Source organism: Eupeodes corollae, chromosome 3, assembly GCF_945859685.1.
Source record: "Eupeodes corollae chromosome 3, idEupCoro1.1, whole genome shotgun sequence".
In the NCBI taxonomy this organism is placed as follows: Eukaryota; Metazoa; Arthropoda; class Insecta; order Diptera; family Syrphidae; genus Eupeodes; species Eupeodes corollae.
This window is the reverse complement of record NC_079149.1, coordinates 60,565,113-60,583,382: the sequence shown is the minus strand read 5'-3', so window position 1 is coordinate 60,583,382 and position 18,270 is coordinate 60,565,113. Positions and strand designations below refer to the sequence as shown.

General features: G+C 29.9%; 1 protein-coding gene across 30 annotated transcripts in view; it reads left to right on the top strand.

Moving 5' to 3' along the window:
* Positions 1–18,270, top strand: part of LOC129950363 (potassium channel subfamily T member 2) — a 216,593-nt gene that overhangs the window by 110,989 nt on the left and 87,334 nt on the right. For 21 of the 30 annotated variants that reach the window (XR_008782105.1, XM_056062300.1, XM_056062287.1 and 18 more), the window contains 10 exons: positions 2,689–2,768; positions 8,891–8,990; positions 9,085–9,295; positions 9,472–9,546; positions 9,660–9,743; positions 10,075–10,169; positions 14,510–14,693; positions 15,850–16,113; positions 17,093–17,271; positions 17,433–17,573. Coding sequence is in view for 29 of the 30 variants with exons in the window: in XM_056062300.1 (XP_055918275.1) it covers positions 2,689–2,768; positions 8,891–8,990; positions 9,085–9,295; positions 9,472–9,546; positions 9,660–9,743; positions 10,075–10,169; positions 14,510–14,693; positions 15,850–16,113; positions 17,093–17,271; positions 17,433–17,573 (1,413 nt within the window). In the remaining variant the exon portion in view is untranslated. The remainder of the gene's footprint in view (positions 1–2,688; positions 2,769–8,890; positions 8,991–9,084; positions 9,296–9,471; positions 9,547–9,659; positions 9,744–10,074; positions 10,170–14,509; positions 14,694–15,849; positions 16,114–17,092; positions 17,272–17,432; positions 17,574–18,270) is intronic. The other 9 variants (XM_056062307.1, XM_056062281.1, XM_056062285.1 and 6 more) reach the window with 1 other exon arrangement.

The following is an 18,270-nucleotide window of genomic DNA, read 5'->3' as shown; positions in this document are numbered from 1 at the left end:
CAGATGAAAAAGCTTACGCAGTGGTTTTTCCAGCGTCAAAGAACACCTCTTCAGAACAATAGTGGGGATACCATCCGGACCAGCAAACTTATGTGTGTTTAGATCTCTAAGGACTCTTGCCACAGTACGAGTGCGAAAAAAGAAGAGGAAGAATTCCTCATGTTTTTTACAAATTACCAAAAATGTTTACTGCCTTTGGGACATTGCAGTATTTTTTGCCTGATTTTTGGTCATGTAAAAATTTGGTCCGTCGAATATGGGCGTTAGAGGCCTTCCTGGCTTGTTTGAACTTCTTCCGGCTTTCCCCAGTACGGTTGGCTTTAAAGCAACGGAAACTTACCTCCTTGGCCCTAATAACCTCTTTACAGCTCGCATCGAACCATGCTCTTTCCTTGGGTTTGATACTTTTAACCCAGGTTGGTATAAAATTTCTCATTCCCAGGAGAATTAAACTTGTGATCATATCAGCACTGGCGTCAACGTCACTATCGAGGAAGCATAGTGACCAGTTAAAGATCCTGAAGTAATTGTTGAGACCGTCCCAGTCTCTTTAACTGAACAGTTTTGGCAAGAGAAATTTGCTGATATTACACAAGGGTCAGATGTGCCTAGAGGAGATAGAACACTAACAGTGTACTTATCAGGTTAAGAGGTATGAAGCAAGTCAAGAGTGTTTTCTGCTCGACCTTCAACGACCGATATTCGGATGGGCTCGTTGACTAGATGAGTTAGGTGGTTCAACTCAGCGAAGATTTCTGCACACACTCCATCGGTTGTTGTCTGGCCTGAATGTTGAAGCTATGAAGAATTGTGTACATTGAAATCGTGCGTAAAAACGTTTTCAGTGAATAGGACGAAACAGTTCTTTGGATGGAATCAGACAAAGCATCAAATTCACAAGAAGTTGATATTGTGTCTAAATTTGGGCTTCGATAAAGGAAGCAGAAGTAAATGATTTGCTTATTCACGGAGAATTTAAACCACATATAATTAAAAAAGGAATTCGTGCAAAGACCATATCGTGGTAAGAGCTGATAAGCAACATCATTCCTAATGTATATGGCGAGGCCATGGTGGGAAAAGAATAAAGGCACCAAGCTATACCCATTAATACAAAATTTAGCGGAATCGTAATCCTCACCTACTTGGGTTGCACTTAGTGCCAAAACAGCTATCTTGTATGAAACAGTATGGCGGTATGCCAACAAAAAATGTGTCCTTAGCCCACGAATATTACAATGCTGAAACACAGATTAGCATATGCACCAATTCCAATTGTAATTGATGCATAAACTAGGCCGTGCAACTATGGTAAATTATTGTTATTTTGTTTGTTTATTGAACTGTTTGTGTATATGTACAATTATACATATACACTACATATAACAACAGTTGACGATACAAAAATAAACTGCTCCACGACACGATTTAGGAACAATACAAAAATAAGGGTGAGGCCTTAGTTCGCACAGGACTGTAGCGCCACCTTAAGTAAGTAAGTAAAAAGTAGAATGATTTTAAGTAGAAAAACATACTTTCGTAATGTCATACTGTCACAATATCCTGTGATTCCAGTTTCAGTCATTTGTTTCATTTACCAAGAACATGCTTACATAATACTGCAGAATTAAAAGATCTTCTTTATCTTCTTTAATACAAAAATAACCTCTCACCTTTTGTTATTGAAGCATTGTACCCGAAATTTTCATTTGAAATGCTATATATCTTACTAATCCAAAGTTCGAGTCCTATTAGATATTATACCGAACTATCTTCGAAAAAAATATATAATATTTATGTCTCCCATAAGCACTGTTATAAGATACCCAAATCAAAGCACTATTTTTTCCAACGGATTTGAATTCCTTTTACGACACAAAAGGTTTTATAACATTCCCCTGCGGAAATCTCCAGATCGTGATAAGAACACACAAAGGTTTTAGGTGGATGCAATAAAACGTAAGAATTTTTATATGTTCAAAGAATCAAAAAAAGGATAAAAGGTTGAATGGATACATCTTGCATTGCAACCAAAGAAAAAAGGAAATGTTCACAAAATACCAGTCACGGTTGGCAATAGTGTAAAGTACGTTTTTTAAAGATATATGTAAGTGTAAGCTCTACCTATAATTTTCGTTGCAATAAAATTCTTTATTTTGAAAGACCTAAGACGTATAAATGTCTTGAAGCATATTATTCATCCTTTTGAGTCCTTTGAACACTAAGTAAATGTAAATTTTTCATAGTTGTTAGCAGATATGTGAAAAAAAGGTTCATGCTTCTATATCGATTTAGAATGCGAGCGATTGTCGATAAAAATGCATTCGGACTTTGGGAATTTCCGTACGTGCCTCAAAATCATATTTCAGCAAAATAATTGACATCAAAGCCATTATTAATTTATTGAAAAGTGTTACACTTTTTTGGTCTTGTTGTTTTATCCGCGGGGAAGGAGGTGCTAAATAACTTCATTATTCATTTTAAACTGAAAGCAAGTTGAATAGACCTTAATGTTGTAAGGCAGCTTGAATTTTATTCTCAGGTTCATCTGAAATTCCTCAAGCAAACACATTTTATGTCTAAGAGGAAGACACGAAATTATACTATCTAAACTACTACCTGTTTAGATAATAATAACTTTATCTTATGAATTCTTAATTAAAATATTTCTCCTTTTTTTCATTTCAGAGTCCGAGTTGAATACTACGTTAATGAAAACACATTCAAAGAAAGACTGCAACTTTACTTCATTAAGAATCAAAGATCAAGTGAGTTTATATGCACATTGAAATACTTAAAAATATTGTTTTTTTATTTCCCTTTCTTTTTTTTGTTTGATTGACCTAAAAAAATACAAAATGTCGGAATAAAGGCTCAAGGACAAATCAATTTTTAAATTTCAGCAATTCGTCCCAAGGCAAAATTACAAAAAAAAAACAACAAAAAGTTGACAACCACCAATCGCAATTTCGGTCAGTTTTTCCAATAGAAGCTTGAGGGATTTTGTTTTGTTCTTTTTTATATATGAGAATTTATATATGAATACAAATAAGGAAAAACGACATTGTTTTGGAAATTTAAGAATTTTTTAATAACCCTTGCCTTTTTTTTTCGATATTAAAAATCATTATCCTCTTTTACTTCATATCTGCATACATCTTTTTCCTATCACTAGTTTATTTAGACACAAATCTGGCAGTTGTTTAATAATATAATAAATGTTATAGAAATATTTAAAGATGCATTCCTTAAAATCGTCTAAGGTGTACATTCTAATTGCGAGAACTGCCCTGATATAGTGGCAACGTAATTAGGGGTTAGGTTGAAAAACGCATTTGAAAAACTTTTATTATTATGCATGCGTATGTTAAGCAAAAGGCTGCAACCAAAACGTCTTGGACACATATTTTTGTAATCAGGGGAAGTTTTCTAATATTTTGATGTACCATTCTTATGGTTATATATTATGGTACACAATTAATCAAGCTTTTAAGTTGAAAAATGCTTTTGAAAAATCATAAAATGCATCAGCATGCAATGAAAGCAAAATGTCTTGGACACATATTTTTGTAATCAGAGGATTTTTTTTTTGATTTTTTGATATATCACTCATATGGTCATCATTTCAACCTCAAATCCTAAAAATTACGTCGACAACGGCTTAAAAACCTGAAAGAAGGTTGAATTTGTTATAATGGTTATGTTAATGAATTGAGTTTACCATTCAACTCCAAAAATTGTTTGCCCGCTCTTAGACTAACTGGTAACGCAATGAATTTTAATTTGGAAATAAGACGTTAAATTTAAAAGTATCTGATATTTTGACAAATATCGTCTTTTTGATATTGTAAAGGTGAATAAAAAGTTTGCATGGAAAAGAGTACGCATTTGTGAAAACTAATTTTCTTAATTTTGTATAAATTGTTTTAAAAATTGCTGCTAGATTTAAATTCAGATCAAAGTTTTTTAGAGAAATTTTCATAAGTCCGTACGTTCAGGATGCAATTTTTTCGTCGTCCAAATCTCAAGAACCAGATACACTTAGTCCAAAAAGTCTCCGTACAGCACCTTTCTTTTTGTTGATTCTGATATAAATAATAAATTATAACAATATATTAAAACCAGTATTTTGAAAATCACAATCAATTTTTTTTTAAATTTGGTAAAAAGGTGAAGATGTAAACTAACTTTTTTTAATCTTACCACTTTTGTTTTTACATTTATTCCTAATACTTTGTTTTAAAAAAAACATTAAAATTATGCTGCCGTACGGAGACATATTTGACATCGAAAAATGCAGAAATTACTTTAAAAAAATTGAATTATTGTTTTTTTTTTTTAGAAGAACATTTGATAATATGAATTTGGCATTAGACACACACTGTCTTTAAATACAATTATATTTTATTAAGTCATCTTATTTAATTCTGAAGATATCCAACTCAAAATAAATACATTTGTTATTCCAGGCTTTTACTGTTTTCTTAGGAACAAAATTTAGCAAACAGTGAAGGTAATTATTTTAAGTCGAAGATCGATTTTTATCAGTTCTTAGCTTAACAAGCTTCCGTTTGTAAAAATTTAAATGAAAAAAAAATGACAATCGAATCTTTCTAAAAAATTAAATAAATGTTAGTAAAAGTATTTTCTTTAAATTTAAATTATTTTTCTCAAAGTATTTAAATCGAAAACCATTTTTTACTTAATTCAAGTAGTGTTTTTTGAATGTTTTTATTTTTAAACTTCCAATTGGATTTTATTTTTTTTTATTACTATAATTTTGATAACAATATTTTTTTTACAGAATTAATTTATTTGGAAGGCAGCAAAATTATTTATTCCTGAGGTATTTGAGTCAAAAATCAATTTTTACCAATTTTTTAGTCTTTTGTTTTGAAAAAAAACTGTTAATTCTATTTTTCTAAAAATCATGTAAAATAAGCCGTGAATTGATTTTTTTTTCAAATCTATACCAATTTGGTATCATGTCACATTATGTAACATTAAATTTAACTAAAGCCACTTACGTTATGGGCTTGTGACATATTTACTGTCTACAAAATTTTAAACTACAAACAGTTTCACTTCAGTTCAATTTTATTCGCTGAGACTTAAATTCACAAATGTAGATTTAGTTTAGGAAAACTCTAGAAAGCATTAGAAAATTCGTGATATCATTGAATATATTGGACCAGGAACTTATAACATACACAAACTAATAGAGTGCGTTTATTAAATTTTGTTCATATCTTTTGGAAATTCTGATCATAGAGATCCAAAATTGTTTGTTTAAGAACTCTTCTTATTTCGAATTTATTATATACTAGCTAGACATTTAATAAGAATGAGAGATAAAGGATAATAATAGAAATGAGTCAATATAATAACTAAATTTTATTGCTTGGCTGAGATCAACAATTTTTAAAAATTACTACAGATAATGAAGTTTCAACACCTTAATATATTTAAATGCAACAACAAATGTTAAAATATATTTCACCGTAACAAAAATAAATAATTCTGAATTCTTAAGAAAGAGTCCACCACTGCCGGAGTTTATTTTACGTAAAACTTGATGGAAAACGTGATCTTCGCGGGCTGGACATCCCAAAATCATCTAATTTTATCCAACCATCGTAAAAACCTTGTTTTCGATTATAATTAGCGTTTTATTGTAGACATGTTCATTGAAAGCAATGTCTGTGTGTACTTGCTGCAGTTGATGTAAAATATCTTCAGCCATATATTCTTTGTGCTTATTACAAAGAGTTTGAGGGTTAGAAAGACCGCAATAAGATAAAAGCGTAGCGTAAAGTTCCCTGATTTTATCTGGCGATCGGCATTGTACAGCTTCGTCCATACTTTCATCCCAATGATTGTCATTTTCTAACAGTCGCCAAGCTTTACATGCTTCTCGGTAGGTTTGACATTCCTGACCATTGACAATTTTAAGTTCTGTAAAGCTAATTGGACCTCTAACATGATGCGCAAACAAAAGCATTCAAAATTTGTAACATGTCGGTAATACAGTGGGTTGGTATTACAGTATTCAGGCTTGAAACTTCATTACTATGATGCTAGATGGCGTTGAAGTAGCTAAATTTGACGATATTTAGACAAACAATTTTCTTATTTTTCGTAAATTTTTAAAATTTTTTTTTAATAAAAAGTATCCTATGTTACTTCTAATACCTTTAAGAGTGTATGTGCAAGGTTTCATGACGATCGGTTAAGTAGTTTTTGCTTGAAAGCGTAACAAACAAACTTACATTCGCATTTATAATATTAGTATGATATGATATATATATATATATATTATATATATATATAAGTAAGTATGAAGTATGATTACATTTGTTTACTTAATTTTTATTTTTAACTTCCCATAGGAAGTTATTGTAATGGGTCCGATTTGTCGAATTGAAAATGTTAAACATTTTTCCAAGTTTCAAGATCCTTAGAATCGAAATAAAAGATTTTTAAATATATGTCTGTGTGTGAACATTTTGGTTGACCCTAAATATCTCACGTACTAATAATGCTAAAAACTTGAATTAAATTTTATATTATATATTGTAACGCGATACAAAACCATAATATTTTAAAAAACATTAGTCAAATTTACTATCGACTCAAATACCTTTTCAAACATTTAAGATTCTTGCTTAGAATTAATTTTAAAAATATTTTTGTCAACATTCAAAAACATTTTGGGAAAATCGAATTGAAAGGTTTTTTTTTACAAAAGTAAAAACCCAACGCAAAATTTATAAAAGTTCGTGAAAATTGATTTTCGACTCAAATATCTTTTCAAAAATTAAAAATATTGGCTTCAAACTTATTTTATCTCACAGAAAATATTTTTTTTACATTCAGTTAATTTAATTTGACAATCCAATGGTCCGTTTTTTCATACACAAATACAATCTACAAAAAATAGTTCTCGAAATCTCCTGAACAATAGAAGATATTGACATTAAATTAAGCATCCAATTTGTATTTATAATACGTTTATAAATAAAGAATTTTAACAAATGCTGCCAAAATTGGTAAAAATTATTTTTCAAATCAAAATCTCGTTAACAGAATAGATTTCGAAATCTTAAAATTATTTCATTACATAAAAAATATTGTTAGTAATTTAAATTTTTTTTTAGAATAATTCAACTGACACCTTTTTTAACAAAACACGAAATCCTTTTGGGAAGTTAGCAGTGTGGGTTGCATCCCAGTCTCTTTTTTATTTTTTAAACCTTTAATAGATTTAGAAAAAAAATGTTGTCCTCCTAGAAAATTTAGTAAGGCTTTCTTCAAAAATACCTGCAAATGGGTACAGCCATGCCTAAACACATGTATAGCCTTGGGCTTGGGGAGGCTTATGCAAATAACCAACGTTTTAATAACTTTTACAAAATTACCTTATTATTTTATTTTATTTTATTTTATTTTTAAGTTCAATATCATTTTAGATCTATAATTGCATGATTTTATTATTAGAGTTTTGAATTTTAACAAAAAAATATTTTTTTTAACGCTTTAAATCACATATAGTTTTTGTCTATTTTGAAACATATAATAGAATTGTAAATATCAATAAATGTAATCAACAAACTGAGCTGAGAGTAAAAGCTTAAAATAAGAATAATATTAATATCCTGGTTCTATCATGCAAAAGTTCAAAAGGGCAATGGCGATTGATGTTATATTGTGGTTTATGTTTTCGTTAAAAATATTTCCATCCAAAAATCCGTTTACAAGTAGATTTGGATAACCATTTTTGTTTAGTTTATTATATTCGCCAAATACCATCATAAAATTAGAGAAAAGTATTTCACCTGACAAAAAGTTAATAAAAGAAAATTAAGAAACGAAGGGAAAATTTTATTTGAAAATTTCTCATAAAAGCCCCTGTTTCCTAACCGAACACACACTTTACAAAAAATACTTCTTGTACCCATAGGGGCAAACTATTCTGTTATAGGTATTTGTTTTTGGCATTATTTTGAGCTTTTGTTACCAAGGATCAACCTTTAATATTGGAATTATTTCAGTAAAAAGCTTTTTATTTTAGATAATTTTTCATTTCATATATAGATAGCTAATAAGGATCACAACATTGACCTTCCCTATTAATAAAAGCTCTCCAATGAATTATTTAACTCCATCAATTCACCAAAGTCAACCCATCTTTCGGAGAAATAAAAAAAACAACAAACCTACATGACATTCTTTTTCCTCTTCTTTAATATTTCTCTATAAATATCTTTTCACCCATTAAGCACTGAATGAGAAATTTCTGCCCATGGGAAACCAGGTGACAGCTTAAATAACTCCAGATATCCACAACAGATAACCATCAGATACATATTCAATATAATGTATACATAGATACGATATCAGCCTTCCTTTGTATTTCTATGAAAACTGAGTTGAATAAAGATTGTATACCATCTTATCGATTTATGTTCTATCTTTCTATGACCGGGGTTAACATTTAAGCCAAGCTATCAGCATTTGGCATCAATTTTTTTGTTCCCAATGACCAATTGACCAAACAAAGAGGCATTAGGAAAGAGTACACCGTGAATTACACTCATTATTCGGTTCAGTGAAAAGGCTTTAGTTGGTCAGTTCCTCTGTTATATGTTCAGTTAGAAGAACTTGTAGTTGTTTTAACTTTCAGCAACATCTTCTGCTTCGATTTAATGCCATTTTGTTTCTTTTTGAATCGAATAGCAATAAAGAGATTCGAGTCAAGTAAGATATCAACTGAGATCATGAGATGACTCACTGGTGTATCTTTCAATAAAATATCCACTTAAAACTAAACTTTACTTCTTTATTGAAATTTTATTGATATTGATATGAGCTGAATATTTTTCTGTTTCAGGTTTAAGAATACGAATAGCTGACCTGATTTTCAAATTACTAGCATGTGTTCTGTATATATTACGTGTGATAACGGATTCGAATCCAACATTCGCAACATGGTAAGATATCAGATGATGGTCACTTGATGGCCCTTCTGTTTCGAAACCTGCTGCCGCAAAAGGACATTTAAACTTTGCTCTTTCAATTATTTAGTTATGGCTGTTTACCTAGTAATAAAACGGAATTCCTGGAATCAGCGCATTTGACGGAGGAGGAATTTCAAGAAAATCCAATTATCAACTGGGAAGCGATTCTGTGGGTTAATCGGCCTACGATTTTGTGGGCCGCACAGTTAATATTAGCGTTAGTGTCGTTAACGGAAGCATTTTTACTCACATATCTAGGATATAAGGTGAGTATTTATGTAAGTAGCAATCATTCATTAATACTTCTAATATGGGTGTTGTGCTTCTTTATTTCGCTTCCTTTCGTTATATTATTCTTTTCTCACCATTTTGTATCGATATCAAATTGTACAAGATTTATTATGTATGTATTTGATATTCTGTTTTCGATTTAATTAATTGGTTTTTATTTCAGGGAAACATATGGCAACAGATCCTCTCGTTTCATTTTATATTAGAACTTATTACGACAATACCTTTTGCACTTACGGTGAGTCCTTATAGGGAAGAAATTTCTTTTCGTTATTAATTTTGTTGAATGTAATCGATATGAATTTATTGATTTGGTTGCTATTTTCTATTTTTATTTTCTTTTAATTGAAGATATTATGGCCTCCTTTAAGACACCTTTTCATACCAATTTTTCTCAATTGCTGGCTCGCCAAGAGGTCATTGGAGAATATGTTCGTAAGTTGATATATTTCTGTTATTGAACGTCTTATAAGATATATCTCAGTACAGCAGCTTTCTTTTTATGATTCGAGATTGAATATTTACTATGACATTTTACAAATTTGGTAAAAAGGTAAAGGTGGAAACTTAATTTTTTTAATGTTAGCACTGTGGTTCTTACATTTATTCCTAGTACTTTTTTCAAAAAAAAAACAATAAAATTAGGCTGCTGTACGGAGACATTTTGGACAGAGTGTATATGATAAATGTGTACATTGTACACCTGAATATTAGAAGATTTGTCTTGTTATAATAGATTTTTTGTTTTTTTTATTTGTTCTATAAGAACGACCTACATCGAGCAATGCAAAAATCTCAGTCTGCCTTATCACAACAACTTACAATATTATCAGCGACGTTGCTGTGTTTAGTTTTTACGAGGTGAGTAAATTATAAAAAAAATATTTTGAATTTTCCATAGAAAATATTTAAAAATCTGAAAAAAAAATATCTTTAAAAAGTATTAAATAGTGTATAAGGCAAGGATATAAAATAGACAATATCAGATATAAATGGATTGCATTTATGGTACCATATGCATTAAAATATTGGTTTATTCTCAGAGAATTGCATTTACAGATTCCTAAATAAGTCATCAATTGGAAAAATAATTCTAATTAAATAAAAAAAAAATCACAAGTTTAACATTATATGTGTGAACTTTGAAATCATTTTCATATTTGTTTCTAGAAATGAGTGTGAGCAAGGTAAATTAATATTTGTTGATAACTTTCCATGGGAAGTTATTGTAATGGGTACGATTTGTTAAATTAAAAATTTTGACATTTCTCGACCAAACAAGTATATTTTTTGAAAAAAATCCAATTAACGATTTTTATAAATCAAAAAAACTGGAAAAAAATGTTTCACCTCAAAAAGATTATATCTCCAAAACAATTTTGTGCAATGGAAAATAACTTTTTTAGCATCTGGTAAGATTTTGAGAAAAATCGAATTGACAGTTTTGATTATAAGACATATAAAAACCTAAAAAACATTACGTACTCAAAGTTGGTAAAAATTGAATTTAGACTCAAATATCTTTTCAAAAATTAGAGAATTCGACTTTTAACTAATTTTAACTTATAAAAAATATTGTCGCCAACATTCATTAAAATTTTGAAAAAAATCGAATTGACAGTTTTTTTTTTACAAAACATAAAAACTAAAAAGAAAATTTAACAAAAGTTGGTAAAAATTGAATTTCAACTCAAATATCTTTTCAAAAATTTGAGATTATGGCTTTAACTAATTTTAACTTATAAGAAATACTACTTTCACCATTCGAAAAATGTTGGCAAAAATCGAATTCACAGTTTTTTTACAAAAAATAAAAACCTAACAAAAGACAATACTAAAACTTAGTAAAAATTTTCTTTCGACTTAAATAGCTTTATTTTAATTATTGTCTTCATATGTTTTTATTTCACAGAAAGTATTGCTTTCGATATTCAGTATTTAATTGTTATAAAAATCCAAAAGTCCGTTTTTTCATAAAAAAAATCAAATCTACAAAAAATAGTACGCAAATTAGGCAAAAATTGATGTTCGGTTTTTGATATTACTCAAATTAATTTCATTCATCCAATTTGTAAAAATTTAAGGAATGCTACTAAAATTTGTAAAAATTTGTTTTCAACTAAAAATCTATTCAACAAAACTAGATTTTCAAACTAAATTATTACTTTATATGAAAATATTGTTGGTAATTTTAATTTTTTTTACGAATAATTTAACTGACAACTTTTCTAACCCAACACGAAAACCAACAAACTTTTAAGCAAGAAAAGTCGACAGAGGGGATGGGAAGTTATCTCTTTAACATGATTCAATGGAATCTGCAATATTTTTTCTGCACACGCGTTTCCCACAGCTTTCCATATCGACATTCACCAGTCCACGTTTCTTAGCTCATAAAGTGCTATTCGTTTTGTCAGTCGGTCATCATGATGGAATAAAACCTTTTAAAATATGATCTGCGTGTAATTTAAGCGTGCTAGTAAATATTTTTGGAAGTTCTGTTTCCAGAATCAATCCAAAGTTAGGTGTTTTTAGGCGTAAATTAAAAAATTTCTTCAAAAAACATCTGTGAGACTTTTCTATCTAATCGTATTCGTTGGTTCCCTATAGCTTGGCAGCATAGCAAAGTGAATTTTTTATAACAGCATCAAATATCTTGTATTTCGCAGATAATACTATTCGCTGGTTTGAAAAAATGTTCCTCCAGGCTAGATTTAACAAACTTTGTGAAGTCTTTTCTTTGACATTAACGTGATTTCCATTAAAGTGCCAATTGTATGCAGTAAAAACATCATTATTTTTGATTTATCTACATTAATGACAAATCTCCATTTATCGCAATAATCAGCTAGGCGATTTTTCATTAGTTGGAGATTTTCAGGAGACTCAGAATGTAATACTAAGTCACCAATGTGAAGACCTCCAGGTAGATGAGCTTCTACATCATTAATAAAAAGTCCAAATAGAAGAGCATTTAAGAGCCATCCTTGTTTTAAACCAGAGTCCTTTTAAAACCATTCCGAGTACGTTGAACCAATCCCAGACAGCTGGTTATGATTCGGAATAAATTTCCTTTATAATTCGGATGAACTGCTTAGAAATACCTAGCTAGGATAGTTTGTAGAAAAGTGCTTACCGATCCACCAAGTCAAAAGCAGTCAAGAAAAATGCATAAACATTCTTACTTCGTGCTTGGAATGCTCTAACGAAGGAAGTCAGTACAAATATATGGTTGGTGGAAAATTTGTTTCTGAAACCAGCTTGGAATTGGGTCAGTATATTATTGGTTTCAACCCATCTTTCAAGGCTGTTAGCAAGTAAACCACCAACACTTTTAAGATGACATTTATAAACGATGTGCCCCCATACATTTTGCACTTTACTAATGTTTCCTCTTTTCTGAATAGGGAATATTACCGCTTTTTTGAACGATGTAGGTAAATCAGCATTAGAAAATACTCTATTGAAAAATGATGTAAACTGTGAAATGCAGGTTGCTGTGGCGTTTTTGAAGTATTCGTATATAATCCCATCTTCACCTGGGGCCTAAAATGGCCTAAAAATACTTCATTAGATGTAAAGAAGGCATAGCCAAGCCAAATCATTCTTATCAAGCATTTATTCAAAAAAGATTTAAACTTTTTTTTCGAAATTTGATCGTGGTATACGTTAGAAAAAAAACTCAATACATACATTAGGTGACACATTTTGAAAAAGATTTGTACTATTGATACCTGCTGGAATTTTTGTACACGGAAACTTTAATTATTTGTGAATAGAAACGTATTCCCGGATTACAATTTCATAAAATTACAGGCAAATTAAAATCGAGCGTTCGAATATTTTAAGATCGTCCTTCTGTCCTAACCCCTACATCCCAAATCATAGAGTCGATTAGGAGTTTTTTTTTTCTTTTTTTTAAGACGAAAAATAACAATCGTCCATATGCAAATTGAACATTCAATTTCTCTCAAAAACGAACCAATTGATTTTTGTTAAATTTCCTATCAATTATTAATTTGGCTTCTTTCAACAAAATTAAAAAATGTATTGCTCAATTACGGTACCCCCGATTAAACAGTTATTTTGTTTTTAAGTTTTCTCAAGAGCTCATCAACCGATTTTATTAATTTTTGTTCTGTACTGGCTCTTACAATTTCTCACACTAAAACTATTCTTACACAAAAAATTAAAAAAATGTATACATACAAAATGAGTTTTAAAAAAGCTGCTCTAGCAATTAAAAATTTTGAGAAATGGCATTTAAATTTTTGAAAACAATTTTTTTTTGTAAGTGCATTTGGCATGTCGTCACTTTATATAATACACAATTTAATTTATTTCACTAAAGTTATTGGTTTGTAAGATATTTGGGGTTAACAGACAGTCACTATATTTTTTGAATGCCATTTCCGCATTAGGTTGAAGTCTCTACTACTGCAAAGAAAAATTGTATCCAGAACGTACATTCACACTCACAAGCCGACATCTAAATAATAAATCTTTGATTTTGATTCTAGTGACCTTGATACGTCAATCAACAATAACTTCCTATATTAAAGATTCTTTTTCGTAAAATCAACCTATTTTCTGGATTTAGAATTATTTTTTGTTCTTTATATATTTTTGACCTCACAATATTTTTTTTAATTTAAGAAAAGGGTTTTTTTTCTAAATTGCTTGTATAAATAACAGCTATTGAATTTAAAAGTTCTTTCTACGTATCAAGATTTCTCAATTCGTAAATGCAAATTTTGTTTCAAGTAAATATTACTTCCTGTTCTTAAAATATTAGCCACAGTTAAGAATTTTGGAACCTTGAAACCTCTGGCAATGTCAAAATTTTCGAATGTTCAAATCGGTCAATATGTTTCAATGGGAAAGCAATACGACAGATTAATACATTTTTAGACTTTCGGTTGCAGTATCAACGTTTTTGATAAAAAATTGCAAACACTTGTTACAAATTTGCAGTATCAAGATAAAAACTTGAAACCAAAAGAAATTTGTTTTTAACCTAAAATCTTAAATAAACTCTGGCCTTTAAGGTACACATTATGATAGTAGCTATACATCTTAAATATATATATCTAATACAAGTAAATAAACCATAGACATCTTATTTCCATTCAGTAAATTTCTAACCAATTTCTTTCTCTGTATTTTTTGATTCTACTTTATTTCTTTTAAAACCGACAAAGTGTTTGTGGAATTCAGCACTTTCAACGAGCAGGACATCGTCACTTGAATTTATTTCAAAGTACCTATTACGTGGTGGTGACATTCTCAACAGTTGGCTATGGAGATTTTGTCCCCGATATCTGGCCATCACAAATGTACATGGTCATAATGATATGTGTAGCCTTGATTGTCCTTCCAACACAGGTGAGTTTACTTAAAGCAAAATAGAAAAAAAAAAAGTATAATAGAAAAATTACATACCTACATATCTTTGTCCTTTATATCCTACATCCGTGTGTCAGTTAGGACTCTTGGTAAACCTCTTCATTGTATTTAATGGAGGATTCACACACATTCATACTAACATTTATGCATGTATATTGTATATACAAACCATCTCATCCAATCCCACAAATCTCATTTAAAATCATTATCCTTTGGGGAAATGAAGTTATTTTCGATGACATGGGTAAAATGTTTTTGTGGTTGAAGTGGTTAAGATTAAAGCCTTTATGGAATGGAATTCATTATATCAGGGTTATAGGATGATTTAGAGAAACGACCACAACCACTTGAATTTCATGTTTGCTTTTGTTTTTGTAATATTTATAATTTACAGTCTACGGGTATGTATAGAAAATATACAATATTAAAATTAAATAGTTCAATACAATAATAAGTAAGCTTGACATTTTGATCAACTGCTTAATATTTATTCTACTCGTAGCTTGAGTGGAGTTATTTTCGATTTGTTTTAATAAATTTAGAATTTCGCTACGTAAATTTGTAATCAAATGAAATTAAATAAGAAATTCTTATGTTTGTATTTTCGAAACATGCTTCGAACTTTGCATGGAACAACAGCTCTTATGTTTGTTGTATACAACATAAATACAAATTGGTATCAAAAATATAAACCTTAAAAGTTTGAATTCTAGAGAAAACATTATAGGTAAAAAGGTTTTGCTTGTAACAGCTTTGATGAATTTCAAAAACTTTAAACACTCAAACACGTTCCTATACAATAAATTTATCAATACACACACACATTCCAATGTGAATCTCTCCCCTCTGTGCTTCAAAATAGAAAAAAAGGACTCGTAAAAAAAGAACTCCTATATAAAAACAGTCCTTGTCCATGATGGAAATTGAAAATGAAACCAATATCTATCCTAGAGTTGTCGTTTTTTACTGTTTTTTTTTTTGACAAAAAAGAAAAATCTAATGGAACCCATATCAAAATCATTGATCAAAAAATGCATTTTTTTCATTGTTTTCATACTCATTCGGATGTTGACATTTATCAATCTTTCCTTGGTTTTCTTTTTCTTTTCTCTATTTTAATCTTTGGTGCATATAGTTCGAACAATTGGCATTCACATGGATGGAAAGACAAAAATTAGGTGGCAGCTATTCATCACATCGTGCACAGAGTGAAAAGCACGTTGTCGTTTGTTCTACAACGTTGCATGCGGATACAATTATGGATTTCCTAAACGAATTCTATGCACATCCTTTGCTGCAGGACTATTATGTGGTGCTATTGAGTCCGATGGAGTTGGATACAACGATGCGAATGATATTGCAAGTGCCTATTTGGGCCCAGAGAGTCATATACATTCAGGTGAGTTTTAAATTAAATTGTGATTTAAAAACTGATATAACCATGATAAACAAAAATAAGGGAGGGAATGCATTGGTTAAAAGGCAATAGAAGTGCAAACAAAATGAATCAGTTGCTTTTAAACGAACTAGAAGACCAGTAAATATATCCAGTATCCTAATAGTACTGGTACTGGTACTGGATCTGCTGCTGGTAATGTTGTGTAATGTCTTATAAACTAATGAAATGTTTAATTTTCTGTCTAGTCAAGTGTCAAGTAAGCATGTGATAATGTTAAACCAAAATATCCAGAAAGGATACATTTCAAACCTTTAAGAATCACAAAATTTTAATTATCGGAATCCATGTGCATACTGTTTCTCTTATGTGCCTGTATTTTATTTTGTTTATGTTCCTTATTAACAACAGTGTAACTCCTTGGGCAGAGATAAAAAAAACGTGCCGGGTTAAATGGTGGCAAATCTTAAAATGGAACAAGCTTAATGAAAATATTCTGAAAGCTTCATTACTTCGTATGTGAATATATGTACATAAAAACGGATTCTTTCAGCCTTAAGCAAACGATTGTGAACAAGCAAATTTTCATTTTATAAAAGATCATTCGTAAGCGTTTTAAGGTTTCATTGTTTTATACTTTCATTGAGTCGGAACAATAAATTAAGAAAAACCACCACAGAGAAAAATACAAATTTACATCAATTAAATTGATTTAAATTCAGCATTTAATTGAGTACCTATAAATATCCGTGCATCGCGTTGCTTCCTTTATTGGTACTCTTCCATGAACCATGATGATTGCGGGTCATTTTTAAATATCATAAAGATTAAAACAATTCAAAAGTAATCAATTTCTTTTTCCCGAAACCAACAAAAATCACAACAGAAAATAAAGTTTCCAATTAATGATTTAATTAAAAATAAAATTTAAATGTTTTTTTTTGCACCAAAGAGTTTAAAAATATTTTATTTTATTTTATAGGGTTCGTGCCTAAAAGACGGTGATCTGGCACGAGCGAGGATGAACGAAGCTGAAGCCTGTTTTATCCTGGCTGCTAGGAATTATGCGGATAAGACTGCTGCTGATGAACATACGATATTACGTTCATGGGCAGTAAAAGACTTTGCGCCCGTTGTGCCGCAATACGTGCAAATATTTAGGTAGGTTGGTTTTTAAAACTTCATCCGAACATATGAAACTCGTATATTGTTTGTAAAAGATTTGAAATTATTATCCTTGAATTTTTGTTTGTTTTAAATTTTAAATCTCTTTATGTATCTTTTGTTTATTTTATTTGGTTTTTGTGATTTTTTTTTTAAAGGCCAGAGCATAAGCTGCATGTGAAATTTGCGGAGCATGTTGTGTGCGAGGATGAGTTTAAATACGCGTTATTAGCAAACAACTGTACGTGTCCGGGTGCTAGTACACTGGTAACGCTATTGCTGCACACATCCCGAGGACAGTGAGTTTCTAATTAATTTTTAAAAATCTTTCAAAAACACTCTATAGGCTTCTGTGTATGATGGTTTTTTAATATTTATTTTTTGAATGAAAAATACAATAGGTGTATAGTGACGGATATACATACGGTGAAAAAAATGGTACCGAGTCTTCATGACAAAATGAAGATACACGGATAACTAATGCACCTTTGGTTCTCGAAAGGCTAAATATTTTTTAAATGGTTGCACATGCATTGCTGATATTTTTTGAAATCACTGAATCTCAAAGAGTGCAAACGAGTTAAAGAAATCTCAATTTAATGATGCAATGAAGGACTCCGAATCACTGGTCAGGTATAAGTAATAAACCTGAAAAAAATGTTGTATTGCTTTTGTAAATCAAAAAAATTTTGTTTCTTTTTTATTCTCATAATTTTAAGTTCGAAGAATAATCATCAAATATTGATCACGTTAAATGTGAATATCTAGAATTGATCTGGGTTTTCCTTTGTAAGCCAATTTCTGATACTCCGTTTAGTTATTAACAATTAACCTGATACAAACTTTTGTATTGCTTTTGTAAATCAAAATAATTAAATTTCGTTCTTTTTGATTCTCAGAACTACTAATTCTAAGATTAACCATCAAATACTGATTATGATTTTAAAAACCATTATATTGGGTCATCAAATAATTGATGTTAAACTTTTGCTTCCA